This window comes from Bubalus kerabau, chromosome 3 (genome assembly GCF_029407905.1).
Source record: "Bubalus kerabau isolate K-KA32 ecotype Philippines breed swamp buffalo chromosome 3, PCC_UOA_SB_1v2, whole genome shotgun sequence".
NCBI lineage: Eukaryota > Metazoa > Chordata > Mammalia > Artiodactyla > Bovidae > Bubalus > Bubalus kerabau.
Window position 1 is genome coordinate 43,738,800 of NC_073626.1, and position 18,734 is coordinate 43,757,533.

Consider the following 18,734-nt stretch of genomic DNA (forward strand, 5'->3'; position numbering starts at 1 on the left):
TCTTTGTAGTCAAAGTACATTTCTTATGGGCAGCATATAATTGGGTCTTACTTCTTTTATCCATTCTGACAATCTCAGCCTTTTAATTGGGTTGTTCATTTTATATTTTTTGGCCATGTGTGGCATGCAGGATGTTAGTTCCTTGACCAGGGGTTGAATTTGTGTCTCCTGGGGCGGAAGCGGGGCGTTTTAATCACTGGATCACCAGGGAGGTCCCTTGACCGGGCTGTTGAGACCATTCACCTTTACTGTGATTGACAGAGTTAGGCTTCATTTTATCATCCTCTTTGTTTTCTGGGTCTCTCATCTGTTCTTTGTTACCCTTTGATCTTTTTCTACCTTCTTTTGGATTACTTGAGAATTTTTAATTGTATTTTATCTGTTTTGTTGGCTTATTAACTCTATTATTTTATGGTTTACATTATATGGATTTAACCTACCACAGTTCGTCTCATCACAGGAACAAACCAGACCTCAAACACAATCCCAGGGCAGCTGCCAGCCCAGAGCTGTCCAGGAAGAGGGCCCACCCACTGGGGCCCATTCTGCCTTCCCCTTGCTGATCACACCAAGGGCCTTGGGAAGTCATCACACCACTCAGAATCTCAGCTTGCTCCTTTGTAAACTCAGGTCATCCCACCTGCCCTGCCTACCTTGGAAGGGTGTTCTGTCCTAGGAATAAAGACCCCATGCCTTTCCACAAACGAGCCTAGCCAATGCAACCACTCGGCCTGCTCCTAGGACCGCTAGACTCTCAAGATGTGGAGTGGGAATGGGAACAAAGGTTGAGTGTGTGGGCAGCCAAGGGCCCCTGGGCTCTAAAACCTACTGCTTGATCCCTACTTCCCTGTAAGGTGGGGGAGGCCCTGCCTGGGGAGGTGCCTCCTCCCCCTGCCCTCCTAACAGAAGCCTGATGAGCGGTCTCCCTACTCTCCAGACCCAAAACCCAGAGAGTACCAGGAAATCTGCCTGGAGGTTCCAGACCCAAGCTTTTCTCTCATTCCTTTCCCTTTATCTGATTCTCCATCAGTCAGATGGTGGTATCTGGAGGCAAGAGGCGAGCTTCCACCTGTCTTCTGGTTCCTAATTGGGTCATCTCTGCACCAGATCTGCTCTCATCTAACCTTCTGGAAGGACTTGGGAAGACTGAGGCCTGACCAGACCAAGTGGCTCAACCACATCTGGGCCATTGGCCGTCCCTGGCAAGAACAGGGTGACCCAGGAAATTCCCTGGCAGTCCAGTGGTTAGGACTCTGTGCTTCCAAAGCCAGCGGCACAGGTTCCATCACTGGGGGAGGAACTAAGACCCCGTGTGCATCCCTGACTGTCAAAGAAAGAATAGGGTGAGGCACACGGCCCTTGTATCTTCAGGAGCACCTGAGGACCCGGAGGATTTCAACCTGGCTCAGCTGCCACAACTTTATGTTCTCGGGTGTTTTCTATTACCTGCCAATCTGGAGTTTTCCCAATTGCATGTGATTCTGATGAGGGAGAGGTAACTGTAGGTTTACCTACGGTTGTAAGAAATAACGGAGATAGAGCCGTTCTACACTTGGCCTAGCTTCCCCCAATGCTAACTTTTACAAAACTATAACATCACCATTAGGATACTGACATTGCTAAAATCCACCGATCTTACTCAAATTTCCCCAATTAAGTGTGCCACATTTTAATGATCAGCCCACGGAAGCTTCGACCCAATCTTAACCTACTTGGCAAACCTATTGTGACGCAGAGGGACTTCTCCCCACTGGTCCGGTGTGTGTGTGTGTGTGTGTGTGTGTGTGTGTGTGTGTGTGTCCCCACTGGTCCGGTGTGTGTGTGTGTGTGTGTGTGTGTCCCCACTGGTCCGGTGTGTGTGTGTGTGTGTGTGTGTCCCCACTGGTCCGGTGTGTGTGTGTGTGTGTGTGTGTGTGTGTGTGTCCCCACTGGTCCGGTGTGTGTGTGTGTGTGTGTGTCCCCACTGGTCCGGTGTGTGTGTGTGTGTGTGTGTGTGTGTGTGTGTGTGTCCCCACTGGTCCGGTGTGTGTGTGTGTGTGTGTGTGTGTGTGTGTCCCCACTGGTCCGGTGTGTGTGTGTGTGTGTGTGTGTGTGTGTCCCCACTGGTCCGGTGTGTGTGTGTGTGTGTGTGTGTCCCCACTGGTCCGGTGTGTGTGTGTGTGTGTGTGTGTGTCCCCACTGGTCCGGTGTGTGTGTGTGTGTGTGTGTGTGTGTGTGTGTGTGTCCCCACTGGTCCGGTGTGTGTGTGTGTGTGTGTGTGTGTGTGTCCCCACTGGTCCGGTGTGTGTGTGTGTGTGTGTGTGTGTCCCCACTGGTCCGGTGTGTGTGTGTGTGTGTGTGTGTGCCGGTGTGTGTGTGTGTGTCCCCACTGGTCCGGTGTGTGTGTGTGTGTGTGTGTCCCAGAAAACCGGAAAGAGGTTAACAGGGAAAATTAAACTTCAGGGCATGTTATGTGCTAGGCTCCACTAGTGCCATCGTTTGCTGCCTGCAGCAGCCTGTTTTACCAACACGAAGAGTGAGTAAGACGTAGGGAGGGAGGGTGGCTGGGCGCGAGGTCCGAGGCCAGGCAAGGGCTACTCTAGGCCCGCCTACACACTCCGAGCACAGCACAGACGCAGCACAGACGGGCAGTGACGCTGCGTGCGAGGAGGCCTAGGGGGCTCCACAGACATTAACGAAGGCCCCACGGGGCCTGCGATGCACGTTAGAGCTAGGCCCGGCTCCGACCAGCAGGGCGAGGGGCGCGCGCCAGGCCCCGACCCCACACGCGAGCTCCGAAGAACTGCCGCCCCGGGGACGCCCCGCGGGACGCCGGGAAACCGCGCGCCCCGCCCCGCGCCGCCGCGCGGCCCGGGGCTGCCCCCTGCCGCCGCGGCGTGGGCGCTGCAGCCCCGGCTGTATCCGCCTCCGGATTGGCGGCTCCGGCAGTCTCCGGGCCGGCTGCCTGCGGCCATCGGATTGGCTGCACCCCGATACCGCGGCCCCGCCCGTTTCCCCGGGTCCTTTGATCACGCGCCTGCTGGCTCTTCCGGGGCCCGGGAGCCAACCGAGGGCGTTCCTTTCCGGGCTGCAGCGGCGGGAGGTAAGGCATGGCCGGGTTGCATGGGCTGCAGAGCGCCGGTACAGGTCCACGCCTGGGGTGTCGGGATTTCAGGATACTCGGGTCGCTCTGCGCCCCCCTCACGTTCTCCTCCCCTGGCCCGAGCCTCCCAGCGCCGTGGGAACTACCCCTCGCTCTCCCTTGCTGGTCCGCATCTTAGGGACGGCCTGTCACCCTCCCTACCTCGGAATGTCCCCTCGACCACGGGACAGGCGTGCGACTGGGCGAGTCCGGAGCCCCCATAGGCACCGAGACAGGCGGCTCAGCCCTTAACCTCTAGATGGAAACCCAGGCGAACCGGGGTCACGGACCTCGGAGCGTCTGCGTGCAGCCACCCGTGAAGAGTCTCCTTGCATCTGTCATGGGAGCTGACCCTCTCCACTTCCGCCTGTCATGCCAGGCCAGGAGGGGAGGGACCCGGGCGGAGCCCCGAGTGAAGACCAGGGGGAGGTGACATCACCTCGCAGATGCAGCCCAGCCCTGCCCACTGGTGTCCACTCTAGCACAAGACCAATGGGGGAGACGGTGCCCAGGTTCTATGTCTGGAGTGACACCAGGGACAACGAAGGCCTGGGACCTATAGCCTGAGGTGTGCGCACTGGACCAGGATCGAGGGGGGTCCTCCAGATGCTCCTGCCTCACCCCTTGGCTTCAGTGAGGACCCCGTATTTTAACCTAATCTCTCCATTTTGCTTCACTGGATAGCTTCTGGTAGCCCAGTGCTCCAGGAAGAGGGGGCGGGAGCTGGGAACCTCCACCTAACCTTCCCTCAGTAACTAGTATCTGCAAATGTTTGACCAGCACCAGCACCTGGGTGAAAGCCCCACCCTGGGCAGCACTCAGGCCCTGGGTCTGGCCCCCCCTTGGTGCCCCTGGGTAAACCCCAGGATTTGCTGAGAGTCACTGGAGGGTTCAGCCCAGCACACTGACCTGGAAGACCCCCTCCCTCCCCTTTCCAGGACCTGACCTTAAGTTTTCATGTATTATTACTATCTTGGGGAGGGATCCAGAGCCTGGCTGTCACCCTGGGTGGAATTGACAACCTCCTCCTTCCTCTTCAGATTTCCCTCATAGCTCAGTTGGTAAAGAATCCGCCTACAATGCGGGAGACCTGGGTTCAGTCCCTGGGTTGGGAAGACCCCCTGGAGAAGGGAAAGGCTCCCCACTCCAGTATTCTGACCTGGAGAATTCCATGGACTGTATACAGTCCATGGGCTCCCAAAGAGTCGGACATGACTGAGCGACTTTCACCTTCACTTTCACTTTCCCCCTCTTCAGGGAGCCCGGGGGAGGCACCCTCCCGAGGCGGTACTGCCCATGCTGACTACAGGGCCCTCCGGCTGCCGATGTCATGAGTAACACCACAGTGCCCAATGCCCCGCAGGCCGACAGCGACTCCATGGTGGGCTATGTGTTGGGACCCTTCTTCCTCATCACCCTGGTCGGGGTGGTGGTGGCTGTGGTAAGAAGCCTCCACACGCACACGCCCCCACTCTTGCTAAGGCAGGCCGAGTGGGCCCGGACCCGCCTTACACACCATCTCAGTCCTGCTGTCTCGGGAGAGGAGGGTGTGGAGGTGGGTCCCTGTCCCCCATGGACCATCCTGGGCTCAGCCGCCTCCACAGTGCTGTTTCCCTGTTACAGGTGATGTACATCCAGAAGAGAAAACGGTGAGTGTCCCTGTCCTGAGTGCTCCCCCCCGCATTCTGCTTAAAAGTTCTTCCCATAGGATCTGAGACCCCAGCATACACGTAAGATGCCCTTCAGCCATTCAGAAGACCAACCTGAAATTCCCTGCATGCCCCTGTTAGGTTTTTTCCTATCCAGACACATGTCCTTAGAGCTCTAGGACCCTGAAAGGCACCCACTGGAGGTGCCCCGCTGGGGGAAACAGCGGAGTCAGGTGTCTGCAGGGAGGTGTGGGGTGCCGTGGCTGAGCACCCCCGTGCCCCCCAGGGTGGACCGGCTTCGCCATCACCTGCTCCCCATGTACAGCTACGACCCTGCCGAGGAGCTGCACGAGGCTGAGCAGGAGCTGCTCTCAGATGTGGGGGACCCCAAGGTGAGCACTTGGGGGGACAGAGAACCAGCAGGGGTGGGCCTACTCTCCTCACAGCCCTGAAGCCAGAACCTGCTTCTGCCCTCAGCCTTCCCCATTTGGGCCGGGGCCAGTCAGGTGCCTCCCTGCAAGCTGTGCTGTGGCCCGCTCTCCCCTGCTACAGGTGGTCCACGGCTGGCAGAGTGGCTACCAGCACAAGCGGATGCCCTTGCTGGATGTCAAGACGTGACCTGAGCCCCCTGACCCCGCCCCTCCCCGAACCACGGGGTCGGCCAGGGCCCTGCAGCCTGCTGCTCCCCCAGCATCCTTCCCCTAAGCCCGGCAGAGCCGCCAGCCTCCACTGGACCCACCTCCTCACTCCCTCCTAGGCTTTCAGTCCTTTGTGGGATGAACCTACCTACCAGCCACTCCCAGGAACTAATGAGAATGTTTCTTCCTGGGGTGAAAGGGTGGCCGGGATTACCAGGTGGGGCTTTGCCCATCCATGGGCACCCTTCTCTAGCCCTCCCAGACTTAGCTTTGGAGCTGTTCCCATGGTGACAAGGCCTAATGTATATTGAGTATATATATTTTGTAAATAAAATGTTTTGTGGCTAGGGGTGTAGTTGATTTCTTCAAGACCGGCTTACATTACCTTCCCTGTAGTCAACTCCAGTGCTTTCTCTTTTTCACTCACTCACTAGAGATCCTTGGTTTCTAAACTTCTCTGTTCTAGGCACCCACCACAGAAAAGACAGTCCAGAAAAGGATATTTTTTTATTCAAGTAACTGCAAATAGGAAACCAGAGGGGAGCCCCAGGCTGGGACAAATAATGGCTACCTCCTCCCTGACAGAACAGGTGGAGAAGGTGGCCCCTACACCTGACAGTCAACACGGGCCCCGCCTCCCCACCCTCACTCTGCTGCAGCATCCTAGGGGCAGGACCCCACCTTCCCTGGGACTGGGGGAGTTGGTACCCAGCCTGCTTTGCTCCAGGCCCCTTCCCCTAAGGGCTTCTTGGAGGAGGGGGACGTGGGCAGAACAGGAGGCGATGAGGATGGACATTTGGCGCTGGTAGCAGCAGCAGCGACGGATGTCTAAGAACAAAACATGTAACAAAAAACAACACGACTGTCCAGAGGTAGTTTGTGAACAGAGGAAAGATGGAACCAGAACCTTGGGGGTTGGGGAGGAGCAGAAGGGTGGGAGTGGGCGAGACTAGCTCCTGGTTATTAGTGCCCCGAGGGAAGGGACGAGGGGAAACTGAGGCCTGGAGCGGAAGCAGACAGGGGCGGGGAGTGGCTCCAGCTCACGCAAGTGGCTGCTGCAGGGAGCCCAGGCCTCCTGGGCCTCACCTGGATCAAGGGGATGCTTTCCATCATTGCAATGGGATTCCAGGGTGAGGGCAAGGTGGGCTGGAGCCTGCCTAGAGCTGGGAGGGGACTTACATTCCTACCTTCCTTCCTGAGCCCCCAAGAGGGTGGCCCCACCTAGTGTGGGGACAAGGCAAGGCGGGAAGGAGAGGGGGTGTGAGCCACCCCACGGTGAGACACAGGTCGGTTGGGGGTGGTGGGGGGCATCTCGGGGCAGTCGCCCCTCTCCAGTGGCCGCACCTGCTGCGGCTAGTACAGTGGCGTGGGGCGTGTCCAAATGAGAGCATGAGATGGGGCTTGGGCCCCTTTTAAGGCCAGGGGAGCCCTCCCAGGCCCCTTAACGGGAAGCCAGAGGGGAGAGGCAGAGGGGATCCCCAAACCGAGAGCCCAGCCAGCAAGGCCCCCACCACGCAGGGAGCAGGGGTGTGGCAGCGTGGGAGCGGCTAAGTGGAAGTCAGCTTTGTCCGGGACGGCGGGTGTGGCGGGTGGGTGAAGGGTCACTGGGACCTGAAATCAAAGGGAGCGGCTCCCCACTCGGGCCCAGGGACCCTGTGGCGGCTGGTGTGCGGTGTAGTGTGGTGGGGAGGGCACAGGTGGGGGGCGGGGAGGGCCTGGGGGGGGCGGCGGGAGCAGAGCGGAGCTGTCCAGTCCCAGAAGGAAACTGCTCCTCGGGAGGGAGCGGGCGGCGGTCACTGCTCTTCCTCTGAGGACTCCTGCGAGATGCCCTCCTCTTCCTCCTTCTCCTGTGGGGTAGGCAGGGCCATCAAGAGAATGCCAGGCCCGCCCCCTCCTCTGCTGCCGCCCCCAGAGGCCAAGCTCACCACCCCTCCTCCGAACACCCGGCCTCTCCAGAAGGGGGATGAGTCAGGGCTGAGTGTGTGGGTGACTCAGCAACCTCCACGGCCCAGTTTCATTCATAAAAAGGAAGAATTTAAAGGGAGGGAAAAAAAAAAACCACACACACGCTGCTCTCACACACAGCCAGGCCCCTCAGCCCCCAGGGGCAGGGGGCTCCTGGCAGAGCACAGGGCACCCCTAGGCTCAAGCTGGCGAGGAAGTGACTGGTCCTGGGGTGGGAGATGGCAGCCAGGGAAAGGAGAAGGGGAGGGCAGGGGTGGCTGGAGGCTGTGAGCCCCCTCCACGGAGGGTACCAGGTGGCCTCAGCGGCCCGCAGGGGCAGCTGCTGGGCGGTGGAGGGGCCACGGCCGCGGGCTGACCCCAGGCCAGGGCGGGGAGCAAGGGGAAGTGTGCGCCGGCCGGGGCTCACTCACTGGGCGGGAATGTCGGGACACCACACAGGGCCCCCGTGCCAGGCACAAACTCCAAAACAACCCGTTTCCTGTTACTCACTCTTGGGGCCCTGCCAGCACCCCAAGCCCCCCTCAGCCGGTGGTGGCTCAGCTCACACAGCTCGAGGAACGAGCCACAGGGAGGACAGGTTGCAGGGGCCCCAGCTGCAGCGGTGCCCCGGAAGATCTCTGGGCTCAGCCCGCCAGCTACCGCTCCCAGCTGTCTGGGGGCCCAGAAGGGGAGGGGGCCCCCATGTGAGGAGCAGCGTCCACGGGGCATCGCCCCTCAGCTCCCACCCAACAGGCTATGTCCCACCCCCCTCCCAGAGTTGAGATCCTCTACTGCTGCTGCTTAAACCTCCCTTCTTCTTCTTCATTACTACAATGGGGGGGCGGGGGGGAGATGCTACCATAGGACCTCAAGGTCCACCCTAGAAGTTCTGACTCTGAACCATAAGCAGGGGAAGGAAAAGATAAGAACACCCCCAGTAAGGCAGAGCAGGGAGTCTGGCCTGGTTTGCACCTGGGACCCTGCACTTCTCATGGACACAGCTCTTCAGAAGCCCTGGGCTGAGTGCCAGGAGTCCGGGCGCCCTGGACAAACCCTTTCCCCTCCCTAGGCCTGGGTGAAAATGTGAAGCCCCACCATTGCTGGCCCTGCAGGTCAGGGAGAGCCGTCTCCCTCTATGGGCACACAGGAAGGAGCATCACTCACTCTTTAACAGTCTCCCCAGAAGAACCAAGCTGCCTCTGCCCCAGTCACCTACCAGTTTTTTGGGTCTGCCCCTTGGTTTTCTCCCTGGAGTTGTGGTGGTTTTCTAGATGGTCAGAGAAAAGATCCACTAAGTCAAAAATGTCCCTGACAGTGCCCACCCAATGACCAGTGCCCCAGATGGTGAGGGACAGCAGAGAGGGCCCACCCGAGTCCAGCTGGTGATGACTGGCCAGCCACACCGCCCCCCCCACCCCAACATACACACACGCCCCCCAACTCCCTCCTCCACCCATGACTCAAGAGGATATGAGTCGTGTTTTAGAAAAAATAAAATAAAAAACAAAACAACTTCTCTGAAAGGCTGATGCCACTATGAATCTGGCCTTCCCCCTCATTCCTGCAGGAGCCAGGGGACCTCCCGCAGAGAAGGTGACAGTCTCAGCCCCGGACGGAGCTGCCCCCTTGGCTCCTCCCTCCCAGCTTGCCTCTCCAGACCAGGAAACCTGCTGGACACCTGACTTCCCCACTGTCCTGGGCAGGCCAAGGCCCAGAAGTGAGACCTCAGTCACCGCCCCCCTCACCTCCATGGGCACAGGCCCATCACCACCCATATGCCAGAAGCAGGTGCAGAAAATGAGGACAGACCAGGCCTCCCATGGCTGCTGTCAGGGCAGAGGGCCCCCGGCAAGCCTCACCCGGGTCTTGGCGGCACCCTTGTTTTTGCTCCCCTTCGGTCGGCCCCGAGGTCTCTTAGGTGTTGGCACTTCACTGGGCTCCTTCTGCAAAGACAGATGAGACAGTCAGAGACACAGAAGCCACCTGCCCTGCCCCCTTTCAGGACAGAGCCCTCTGCCCCAGCCCAGCAGTGGTCTGCGCAGCCCCGCTCCAGAATCCACAGGAACCATGGCAGGTAACCCTTGGGATCCAGGTTCTCCATCTGACATTCTTTTGCAAAGCCTCTCCCTTAGCTTCTCTGCAACGGCAAATTGACAAGACACCAGAAGGCCTCTGGGAAGGGTGTCGTGGAGGCAGAAAGACACGAGACAGCTGTCCATACCCCAGCTCGGCCTCTGACCAGCTCTCAGATCTTGGGCCAGATGCTGAATGAAGACAGGACAAGTCTCCAAGCACTGGGCTGTGATCACTGCCCACCCCACCCACACCTCCGCCAGAAGGCAGGCATGCAGAAGAGGGGAAAGGATGCCCCCTTCCCCTAGAGGGAGCCTCCAGCTCTACCTGCAAACCAGACTCCCTCCAGTTACCTTCTAGGGAGGACTCATGTCCACATCTTGGAACCCCAGAGACCCCTGCCATTTGGGCCACTGAAACTTTAATAAGCCCGAGACAGAATAAAAAACTGCTACATAATGCACAGAAGGCGGGCAGTAAAGGCACATCAGCAGTGGTTTCCCAGGGCGGCTGCCCATTCATCGCCCAGTAACCCCACAGCCCTTCTGACACCCCTCACCGACATGCCCACAGCTGGCAGGGGGAAGCCAAAGGAATTGGACTAAGGGGGTGACTTCTCCACACGTGAACAGGGCTCTGAAAGAGGCAGATGAATTCCACCGCCCGTGAGACTCCTCGGCGCCTCAAGAGCGAGTACCGAGATCCCCAATGGGGGTGGGGAGGCATGCCTGGGGCCTGGTGGATGAGGATCAGCTTCGGTTCCTTTCCCCTTCTCTCCCCCAGGAAAGGGAAGGAACGGGGCTTCACCCACAGCTGCGCCCTCATGTGGGGACAGCTGCCTCTCAAGAGAGAAACCAAGGTCTCCACCAGGTAACAGGTGGCGCACACAGCCTGACTGGCCAAGCTCCCTCGAGTGCCCGCAACCAGGGCTCTGAGTCACTCTGCCACCAACTCCCCAATGTTTTAAACTTCCTGGGCTTTTACAGAACCAGGCAAAGCCCAATGCAGGGTCACTCAAGGAAGCCCACGAACAGGTGTTGGCCCCTGCCCTGGGATGGAGAACTACAGAAACGGACAGTAAGTATTAAGTAAGTCACCAGAGTGCCGCCACGCGTACTGCTGGGCTTACATATGTGAATGTTCACGTTTCTACAATTCATCTTTGTTGTTTAGTCGCCAAGTCACATCCAACGCTTTTACGACTCCACGGACGGTAGCCCACCAGGCTCCTCTGTCCATGGGATTTCCTGGGCAAGAATACTTGAGTGGGTTGCCATTTCCTCCTCCAGGGGATCTTCCTGACCCAGGGATCAATCCCGCGTCTCCTGCTTGGCAGGCAGATTCTTTACCACTGAGCCACCATACTTCAATACACTGGTCCACAATGGACTGGAAATAAAGGGTGAGTGGTTTACCAGTGTACGCTCTGGCCTTCATGACTACAGGCTCACTCCTGGCTTGAACTCAGGTTCAGCGCTCCCTTGGACCACACTCCTCTCGGGCACCAGGGACGCGTGTGTGGGGAGCGCACACATGTGTAGGAATGATGCCGCACCCTGCCAGTCCTGTTTTCACCTGCCACGATCCCTAGCCCCAAGAGGTTAACCCGAGGCAAAGGTCTGGACAGCCAGCTGCCTCCCGCCAGCGCGGCCCCAGGGCTCACCGGAGGCTGCTTGCGAGGCCGGCCCCGCCCGCGCTTCTCAGCGCCGTCCTTCTCCTGCTTGGAGGCCAGGGGCTGGCTGGACTTCGAGCTCGACTCGCTCATCTTCCCTCGTCAGCAGAGCAGGCGAGGAGCCACGGCTGGGCTGCGGGGAAGCAGGAAAAGTGTTAGCCACCTCCAAACCCTCACCACTCCCGCCCGAGAAACGCCCAAAGGGAAACTGCCTGCTCCCAGGGACCCCCAGGACTCCACACCCAGCCCGGCATGCAGGCTGCAGGGCGGGGCTGGGCCGTTGGCCCTAATCAGGGCCTTATCTCCTGCTCAGAAGGGCTCTTTGTTGCCCTGCCACCCCCACTCAAGAGTGCAGCCAGCCCAGACCTGGCCATGGGTGAGGCCGCCCTGGCTGAGGTGTGGGCGAGATGGTCCTCAGACTGCCAGGGCCCTCCCCTCCACTGTGCCGCCCCTTCTCTTTTAAAAGCAAGCCAAGCCTGGGTAGCTCGCGGGGAACAAGGGAGAAGAGGTAAGCAGGGAATGAGCCCTGCACATCTACCTGGCAGCCATGCCATCAGTCCCTGGGCCACCTTGTCCATAGCACTGCCCAGGGCCCCACCGGTTCTCTCTGCTTCCCTCTCCCTGGGTTAAACCTTGGAGGGTCAAAGATCGAACAATTTGGGAAATGGGGGCTAAAACCACACTGGGTGAGGTGTGGGGAGGAAAAGAAATCACCCAAAGCTGAAAGGGGAGTCTCCTTTTACCCCAGCCCACTCCCACCCACCTGGAGTCAGACGGGATCCTTCTCTTTGATGCCTCCTCTCATGAGGGGCAGGGACTTCTCCAACTGAGAGGAAGAAGACACTAGCTGACCCCCTGAAGCCCTAGGAGGGCTGATCCTCAAAGCGCCCTGGTCCTTTTCTGGCATATTCCCTCTTCTTAAGAGGACTGTTTGGACTTAATCAGTCCTACAAATACAGAATTCATGTAAAACCACCCTCTGCAAGGGGCACCTGCACCTGTATTTGGGAGTCTCTTCCTGAGGCTGAGAAAGAGCCCCCACTCCTATCCTCCCAGTTCTTATCCCCAAGTTACAGACAGAGATTTGTCCTGGGAGGCGGCCCTTGGCAAAGGGTGGGCCCAAGTGTCTCCACTTCCAGAAAAGCCCCTCAACCTATAAAAGGGGAGTAATGATGCTCCACCTGTCTTGCCTACGTCTGCAGACTGCAGCAAGAATCAAACCAGGTAAAAATTAAAAATACTTAAACAACTGAAAGGTTCATTCCAATCAAAATGAGAACTAGAACATTTGAAAACGACTCTCCCTTTTCAGATTCAGACTATTTCCAATTTTAACCCAAAGAGAGGAAAGCCTGTTGTTTTGCAAACTTGTGATTGTTAAGAGGGGCCTGAGGCCCCTGATCCTCAAGTATTGAAATGCTCCAGACGGCGAGACTTCGTCTGGTAATTATTCCATTTCATAATATTTCAGACTTGAAGACCCTTTTAAACAAGGTGGTTGGTGATTTATCCTGCTCCATCATTAGTGGCTTGGCCTGCTCTGTAATTACAGGCAGTGATTAGAATCTTACATTACACCACAGATCCCCCTTCAAAACTAAACATCAAAATTAATCAGCTAAATGAGCGCTGACCTCACATGAGGTTTGCTGGAGGCCCCCTCCAAGAGGGGGTTCTAGTTGGGCGAAGCCAGCCCCTAATCCCAGAAGGCCCAGCCCAGCCTGCCTGGGGACCCTGTTGAGTGCGTCTGGTATTTTTCCCCACTTCTTGCTGCTGGGGACCCTTTAACCCGCTCACCCCCACTCCAGGCCTCCATGAACTGAATTAAGGCCTGAGGCCCTCTCTGGTGAGACCAACAAATGCTTGTCTCTTCCACCTGTTTCTGAACATCAGGGAGGCCTGGCTTGGAGAAGCCACGTTTGAGGCCCAACTTCAATCCTATCGTCGGTAATAAACCCTTTCGGGCCTCAGACTTGTCCCCTCCATACAATGTGGGCTCCACAAACGCTAAGGCAACCCGAGGCCATGACTCTAGGAAATCACCATGGGGCTGCCTCGTCTCCTCCCAAAAAGTGGCCTATAGGAAGGGCTGATGAGGTGCCCAAGGTCACAGAGCAAGTTGGAGTGGGTTCCTGCGACCCTTCTCGCCCGCCAGTTTCCTTACACGCCTGGCGGCTGGTAAAGCCCCTGTCGCCCCTACTCCAGACCCGCGCCCTGGGTGACTCTGCAAGTGTCTGCGCCCGGCCGTTGCAGGTCGGCCGGAGGGACGAGGGGCCGGAGCGCGCGGGGGGAGGGGCGCAGGCCGCGGGTGCAGGCGCGGGAAACCGGTGCCCTCCGACCGCATGCACCGCCACGAGGGTGCACCCGGCCCCACTTCCTGCCAGAGGGGGCACCCAAGCCCGCCTTGGGGCAGGAAACCTGGCGCGCGCGGGGGAGAGGAAGAAAGCCGCCTCCCTCCGCGCCCTCCCCGCAAAATAAAAGCCCCAGTTTAAAAAAAAATGAAACGGGGAGTCAAAGGGACTAGTTCCAACAGAGCCCAGCAAAGCAGAGAAACCAGTTTGTGGGGGCGGAGGGCAGGCCGGGCCCCGGGGGCTGAAGAGACGCAGGCCAGGCCAGAGGTGGGGTCGGGGTGAAGCCCCAAACCCAGGCCAGGGAGTCGGCCTCGGCTGCGGAGCCAGCGCCGGGATAAAAGGCCAAGCCTGGAGTTCAGGCCGAATTGCGGGGTTCCCGCCCATCCCACCCCCCACTTAGAGAACTTCCCCAGGCTGCGGGGCCGCCCGGCCCCGGGCTCTCCCGCCGCGCCCCAGCCTGCCCCTCTCCCCGCCCCCACGGCACAGGCCCGGGCTCGGGCTCGGGCTCGGGCGGGAGCGGCGGCCGCGCGAGGTGCACCGAGAGCCGCCGGGTGCACGACTCGCGCTCGCCGCAGCCGCGCGCCCCCTCCCCCACCGTGCGCTTCTCCCGGGTCCCCGCCCCCCGCACGGCGCCCGCGGCGCGGGGGCAGGGGTGCGGGCGCCCTCCCCGCGCCGCGGGCCCCGCCGCCCGCCCCCCGCGCCGCGCGGCCCTCCCCCGCCGGCGGCTCGCGCAGCCCCGGCCTGGGAATAAAGCCGGAGGCGCGCGCTGCAGCCCCGGGGCGGCTTGCAGGAGGGGGCGGCGTGCGGCCGCGGCGCGGGCGCCCCCCTACGCCGCCGGCCCCAGGACGGACTCACCGCGAGCTCGGCTGCCGGCCTGCGGTGCGCTCTCCGAGCTGCCGGGAGCGACGGTGTTGGGCGCTGAGGACCGGCCTGGCTCCGCCGCCGCCGCCGCCGCCGCCGCTGGTAGCAAATGCGGATCTGAAACCGGGAGAGAGAGCAGAAGCGCTCAGAGGCCGCCGCCGCCGCGTGCTCGCCGCCCTGGCCCCCGCGGGGTATTTATATGTCACATCCAGGCCGGGGAGGGGGGGGGCACAAAAATATTCCACCTCCCCCGAAGGATGGCGAGGGGCAGGAAGCTAGGCACGGCCCGTGCGCGGCCTCAATAAATAAATAATTTATTTAAATGATAGATATTTAAAAAAAAAAAAAAAAAGGAGCCACCGGAGGGACCGCGAACTCACGCCTTCTTGGAGCCGCGCCAGGGCCAGAAATAGCCCGGGCTCGGAGTCCCAATTAGAGGAGCGCAGCCCCGGCTCAGGGGAGCTTAAAAAGAGCGACCCAGGGGCAGGGGGGACGGGCCCGCCCGCGCCAGCCGTGTCACTGGGGGGCGGGGACATGCAAATGAGCCTGGGGATTTAAAAGGGCGGCCGCCCGCCGCCGCCGCCGCGCGGGTGGGTGCTGACGACGCCGAGGGCCATGCGGAGACGGGCGTCTGGGGGCGGGCGCGTAGGGGGGCCGGGCCGGGGCCCAGAGGCCGCGGTCCCCTCCCTGCAGTCCCCGGCCGGCAGACTTGGGGAGCTGCTGAGAGGGGTCACCAGGAAGCCCTTCCCAGGGGGCGGGCGTCCTCTCTGCGTGGAGTGGGCCCGCGGGAGAGACGCCTCTGGGGCCTTCCGGGCGTTAGGCCTGCCGCCCGCAGGCGCGTGAATGTGCGCGGGCGCCGGTGCCTGCGGGGGTCTGCGCGGACGCCGGTTGGAGAGTCCCGCGGCCTACCCGCCGTCCTCTCCGCCTAGATAACGCGGCTCCTTAGAGTTTCCCCTGGGTGGACAGGTGTCTGCGTGTGCATTTCGGTGCCAGCCGTGTGTGGCTGACTGGTGAAATGTAAGGTCTTGTGAAACTCGAACGTGAAACTTGTGAGATCCAGAGTTTAGATTTAATGGGCCCGAGTGAACCATAATCAAGGTGCGGCCTCCACGCGAGGCAAACGATTGGCTCCTCTTCAGGTAAACCTGAGGGGAGGGCTCATTCCTTTTAAGTGACCCGGATGGTGTTGTGGAGACCAACGGTCGCACTGGGTGCCCTGGCCCCTTCCGCTGTGACTTTTTTTATTTTAATAAAACGTGACCCGGTGGTCGCCTGGAAGCACTCTGAAGGCAAGGAATGAGTCTGCGCACGATGTACCTCGCCACGCCTGGAGCCACAAAGACCTACTGCGCGAAAGAGAAGGCAGCCCAAGCGGGAAGATGGCGGGGAGGGCGGTGGGGGAAGAAAGGGCGCTGTCAGGGGCGCGCCCCGCAGGCCAGGCCCGGGGCCTTCTCGGGCGCACCTCCCCGCCCCTGGTCCCCGAGGCGGCCTTCCCCATCTCCCCGTGATGCAGGGACTCGCAGTGCGGCCCAGTGACACAAGGCTGTGACTCATGTTACTCTGTGCTCCCCTTCTTCCTCCCCGGTCGGCGGAGGCCCCGGCTTGGCCCCCTCCTCAGGGGGCGAACCGGCGCTGGAGGGTGAGGGGACGCCTGGAAAATTCGGCGCCCAGAGTGGAGGCGGGGTGGGGAACCGGAGGGGCCGGACCTCCTCGTTTCAGGAATGTCTCAGGAATGTTTCCGGTGGGGGTGGGGGCAGGGCCGGGCCGGGGGCAGCACGTGCTCGGCCGGGTGGGGGCGGGGACGCCAGGGCGGGAAGGCGCTGGGGGCCAATGGAGCGGGCTTAGGGAGGAGGGCGCGGGCCCGGGCGGGGAGCGGGCCGGGAGGCCTCCCTCCGCGCGCCCGCCCCCCGCCCCGCGCCCAGGTGAAAGGCTGTCCCTGAGAAGTCCCCGGGCTTCCCCGGGAAGGGAGAGGAAGTCACCGAAGGGCGGCCTGAGCGAGAGGAGGGTGGAGGGGGAAGGCGAGGGCGAGGCTGGGGGAGGGGTGGCCTGCCCCTTTGTGTGGCGCGGGGGTGGGGGTGGGGCGGGGTGGAAGGCGCGCCGCTCCTTCCGTCTTTGTGCCCGGCCCGCCAAGCCAGCGCTTAGTAGGCCGCGAGTCCATTTGGCTGGAGGGCCTTGAGTTGCCAGCTCGAGAACTTCTGCAGCGTTGAGTGGAAGAGCGAGCCCTCAGCCCTTACCCTACCCGCCTGGGTCACAGGCCCCTGCCGGCCACCCGGGCGCCCACGCCTGGGCCTGGGAGAGCCCCCCCAGAGCGGGTCTGCCCAGGCCCATAAGGCAGCCCAGGCTTCTAGGCCCGAGCTCCCAGGCTAGCCGCCCTTCCAGGCCCCTCCCCTCGGTGCGCTAACCTCAGGGCCGCTCTCCCTGGCCTGGGCGGCCAGTGGTGGCCCCTGAGAGGGAGGGAGGTGGGGAAAAGGAAGAGAGCCTTCCGCCTCGACAGGGCTGTGGGAAAACTTGGCCAACTTTTTGGCCCACTTCTAAACGAGCTGACTTGATCTTATTTTTCCTACTCTTATTTCCTCCTCATCCTGACTTCACCGACTTGTTACCTTGTATTATGTCTGTGTTTTTGTAAGCCACCTCAAACCCTCTGAAAGGAGACAGGCATAAATAAATTTGTAGGCAAATATAGTAGTTTGTTCCTCTCCGGGATTACCCACACCCTTGAAGTCCAAATAACTCTACCCACTGACCCCCACCTCCATTCTTTCTGGATTGCACATGCCCCAAATTGACTTCCTTTCTTTCCTCTTTCAATAAGTAGTTATTAAGTAGAAGGATGAGTGACAGGGATAAAGATGAATAAGACAAGTCATAGTCCTTGCCCCAGCGAATTTCCTGGGCAGAGACATCTAGAGGAACACAATCCCAGAGGTGCTGTGAGGAGAAAGCATTCAATCATTCATTCTATATTTATTGAAGGCCTACTGTGTACCAAGAACTAGTTCAAACTTTTAGGGTAAAACAATGAACAAAAAATGTTCCCTGCATTCGTGAAACCTGAATTAGGGGGTTAGGTGCTTAAAGAGACACTTAATAGGTGCAACAGGAAGAAGGATGGGAGCTGAGGCGTTAGGGGGTAGGTGCCAGAGAAGCGTGGAGGAGATGGGCTTTGGCAGGCTTCGATGAGATTTAGTAGGTGGAGGGCAATGGGGAGCAGGCTGGGAGAGGGAGCAATTCTAGGCCTGGGGCATCCACCTCTTTGGTCAAGGCCTGAAGTAGGCATCCCAAGGGAATTGGTCATAGCGGAACCAGTCTTCCCCACAGGAAGCATTTTCTTACCATCCGAGTTAGATTATACAGTTTTCACAAGGGCACCCAATGAACTTCAGTGAACCCAACAAAAATGTCCAGAGAATGGGGAATTCGGGTCAACTTTATTTTTCAGGATGGCTGAAGGTTAAGCCCATTTCCACTTGGGCTGTTGAAATTCTTCCTGACAAATGTTAGTTCTTTCCTTTCCTTACTGAGTAGCAGGGTCTGGTGATCTCTCAGTTGTGGCTTGGGAATGTAGGGGTTTTGGTAGGTTGGGGTGTCTCTTAGTATCCTCTGGGTATTCATGGCTTAGTTCGTCTCTGCAGTCAATATATTCCTGGAGAAGGGAAAGGCTACCGGCTCCAGTGTTCTGGCCTGGAGAATTCCATAGACTGTATAGTCCATGGAGTCACAAAGAGTTGGACTCGACTGAACGACTTTCACTTTACCTCTTGCTTCTGAGTTAACTGCAGCTCTTAGGAGAGTAGAGGAGAAGACAGGTGTGATCATTCCATTTAGTGACTGGGTCTGTGGAGATTTTCCAGAAGGCATGGGGATGAGATGTGATGTGATGATGACGTGTGTGTCCAGCCCTCCAAGGCAGATAGATGGGAGGAGGTGGGCAGAGGAGGAACAGGAATTACTATTGTTTAAACCAGGATACTTTTTAAAGTAAACCTTTTCCTGATGAAAACTGTACATACAGAAAATGCACAAATTCTTTATTCAGCTCAATATATTTTCATAAAGTGAGCACCCTTGTGTCCCCAGCACCCAGATAAAGAAACAGAAATCTCCAGCTCCCTCTTGTCACAGTCCCAACTTATATTAGAATCCTTTGGTTTCACCTTCCAGGCGTACTGTATGGAAGAAATCATGTTAGGTGTTCCTGGTTTCCTTTAGTCACCAATTTGAGATTCATTCATGTTATTGCACATATGGCTGCAGAAAGTTCATTATCACTGCTGCTAAGTTACATGATGTGAATGTACCACAGTTTAGATATCCACTCTTGTTGAAGGACATCTGGATAGTTTCTGGTTTGGGGCTATTACAAGTAGTGCTATTGTGAATGTTCTAGTGTATGTCTTGGTGAATAGATGTGCAAACTTCTGT

The 18,734-nt window shown here is 59.0% G+C and overlaps 2 protein-coding genes across 5 annotated transcripts; one reads left to right on the forward strand and one right to left on the reverse strand.

Annotated features, from left to right (window-relative positions):
- The first annotated feature begins 2,347 nt into the window (after positions 1–2,347).
- SMIM29 (small integral membrane protein 29) lies at positions 2,348–5,745 on the forward strand. 4 transcript variants are annotated; one of them, XM_055571676.1, is made up of 5 exons: positions 2,348–2,519; positions 4,379–4,562; positions 4,745–4,770; positions 5,057–5,162; positions 5,323–5,745. In XM_055571676.1, exons 2-5 carry the CDS (start codon positions 4,452–4,454, stop codon positions 5,386–5,388), a joined length of 309 nt encoding a protein of 102 aa, XP_055427651.1. In that variant the 5' UTR covers positions 2,348–2,519; positions 4,379–4,451; the 3' UTR covers positions 5,389–5,745. The 4 variants fall into 4 exon arrangements, with proteins under 4 accessions (XP_055427651.1, XP_055427652.1, XP_055427653.1 ...); XM_055571677.1 differs by lacking the exon at positions 2,348–2,519 and adding an exon at positions 2,947–3,082 and having other exon boundaries at positions 5,096–5,162; XM_055571678.1 differs by lacking the exon at positions 2,348–2,519 and adding an exon at positions 2,951–3,082 and having other exon boundaries at positions 4,379–4,502.
- A 146-nt stretch (positions 5,746–5,891) lies between these two features.
- On the reverse strand, positions 5,892–14,826 carry HMGA1 (high mobility group AT-hook 1). The gene is made up of 6 exons (XM_055571679.1): positions 14,690–14,826; positions 14,304–14,426; positions 11,089–11,230; positions 9,212–9,295; positions 8,569–8,619; positions 5,892–7,255 (listed from the first exon to the last, which is right to left on the reverse strand). The coding sequence occupies exons 3-6, from the start codon at positions 11,188–11,190 to the stop codon at positions 7,202–7,204; spliced, it is 291 nt and encodes a 96-aa protein (XP_055427654.1). The 5' UTR covers positions 11,191–11,230; positions 14,304–14,426; positions 14,690–14,826; the 3' UTR covers positions 5,892–7,201.
- Positions 14,827–18,734: the final 3,908 nt, after the last annotated feature.

What these genes read in the sequence shown, in the direction of transcription:
- HMGA1 (XM_055571679.1), bottom strand. Translation starts at nt 11,190, where the DNA reads ATGAGCGAGTCGAGCTCGAAGTCCAGCCAGCCCCTGGCCTCCAAGCAG. An exon ending in GGCCTCGCAAGCAGCCTCCG is followed by an intron (nt 9,296 to 11,088) that starts GTGAGCCCTGGG and finishes CTGTCTTTGCAG; the next exon opens with AAGGAGCCCAGTGAAGTGCC. An exon ending in GGGGCAGACCCAAAAAACTG is followed by an intron (nt 7,256 to 8,568) that starts GTAGGTGACTGG and finishes CCTACCCCACAG; the next exon opens with GAGAAGGAGGAAGAGGAGGG.
- SMIM29 (XM_055571676.1), top strand. Translation starts at nt 4,452, where the DNA reads ATGAGTAACACCACAGTGCCCAATGCCCCGCAGGCCGACAGCGACTCC. An exon ending in TCGGGGTGGTGGTGGCTGTG is followed by an intron (nt 4,563 to 4,744) that starts GTAAGAAGCCTC and finishes TCCCTGTTACAG; the next exon opens with GTGATGTACATCCAGAAGAG. An exon ending in TACATCCAGAAGAGAAAACG is followed by an intron (nt 4,771 to 5,056) that starts GTGAGTGTCCCT and finishes CGTGCCCCCCAG; the next exon opens with GGTGGACCGGCTTCGCCATC.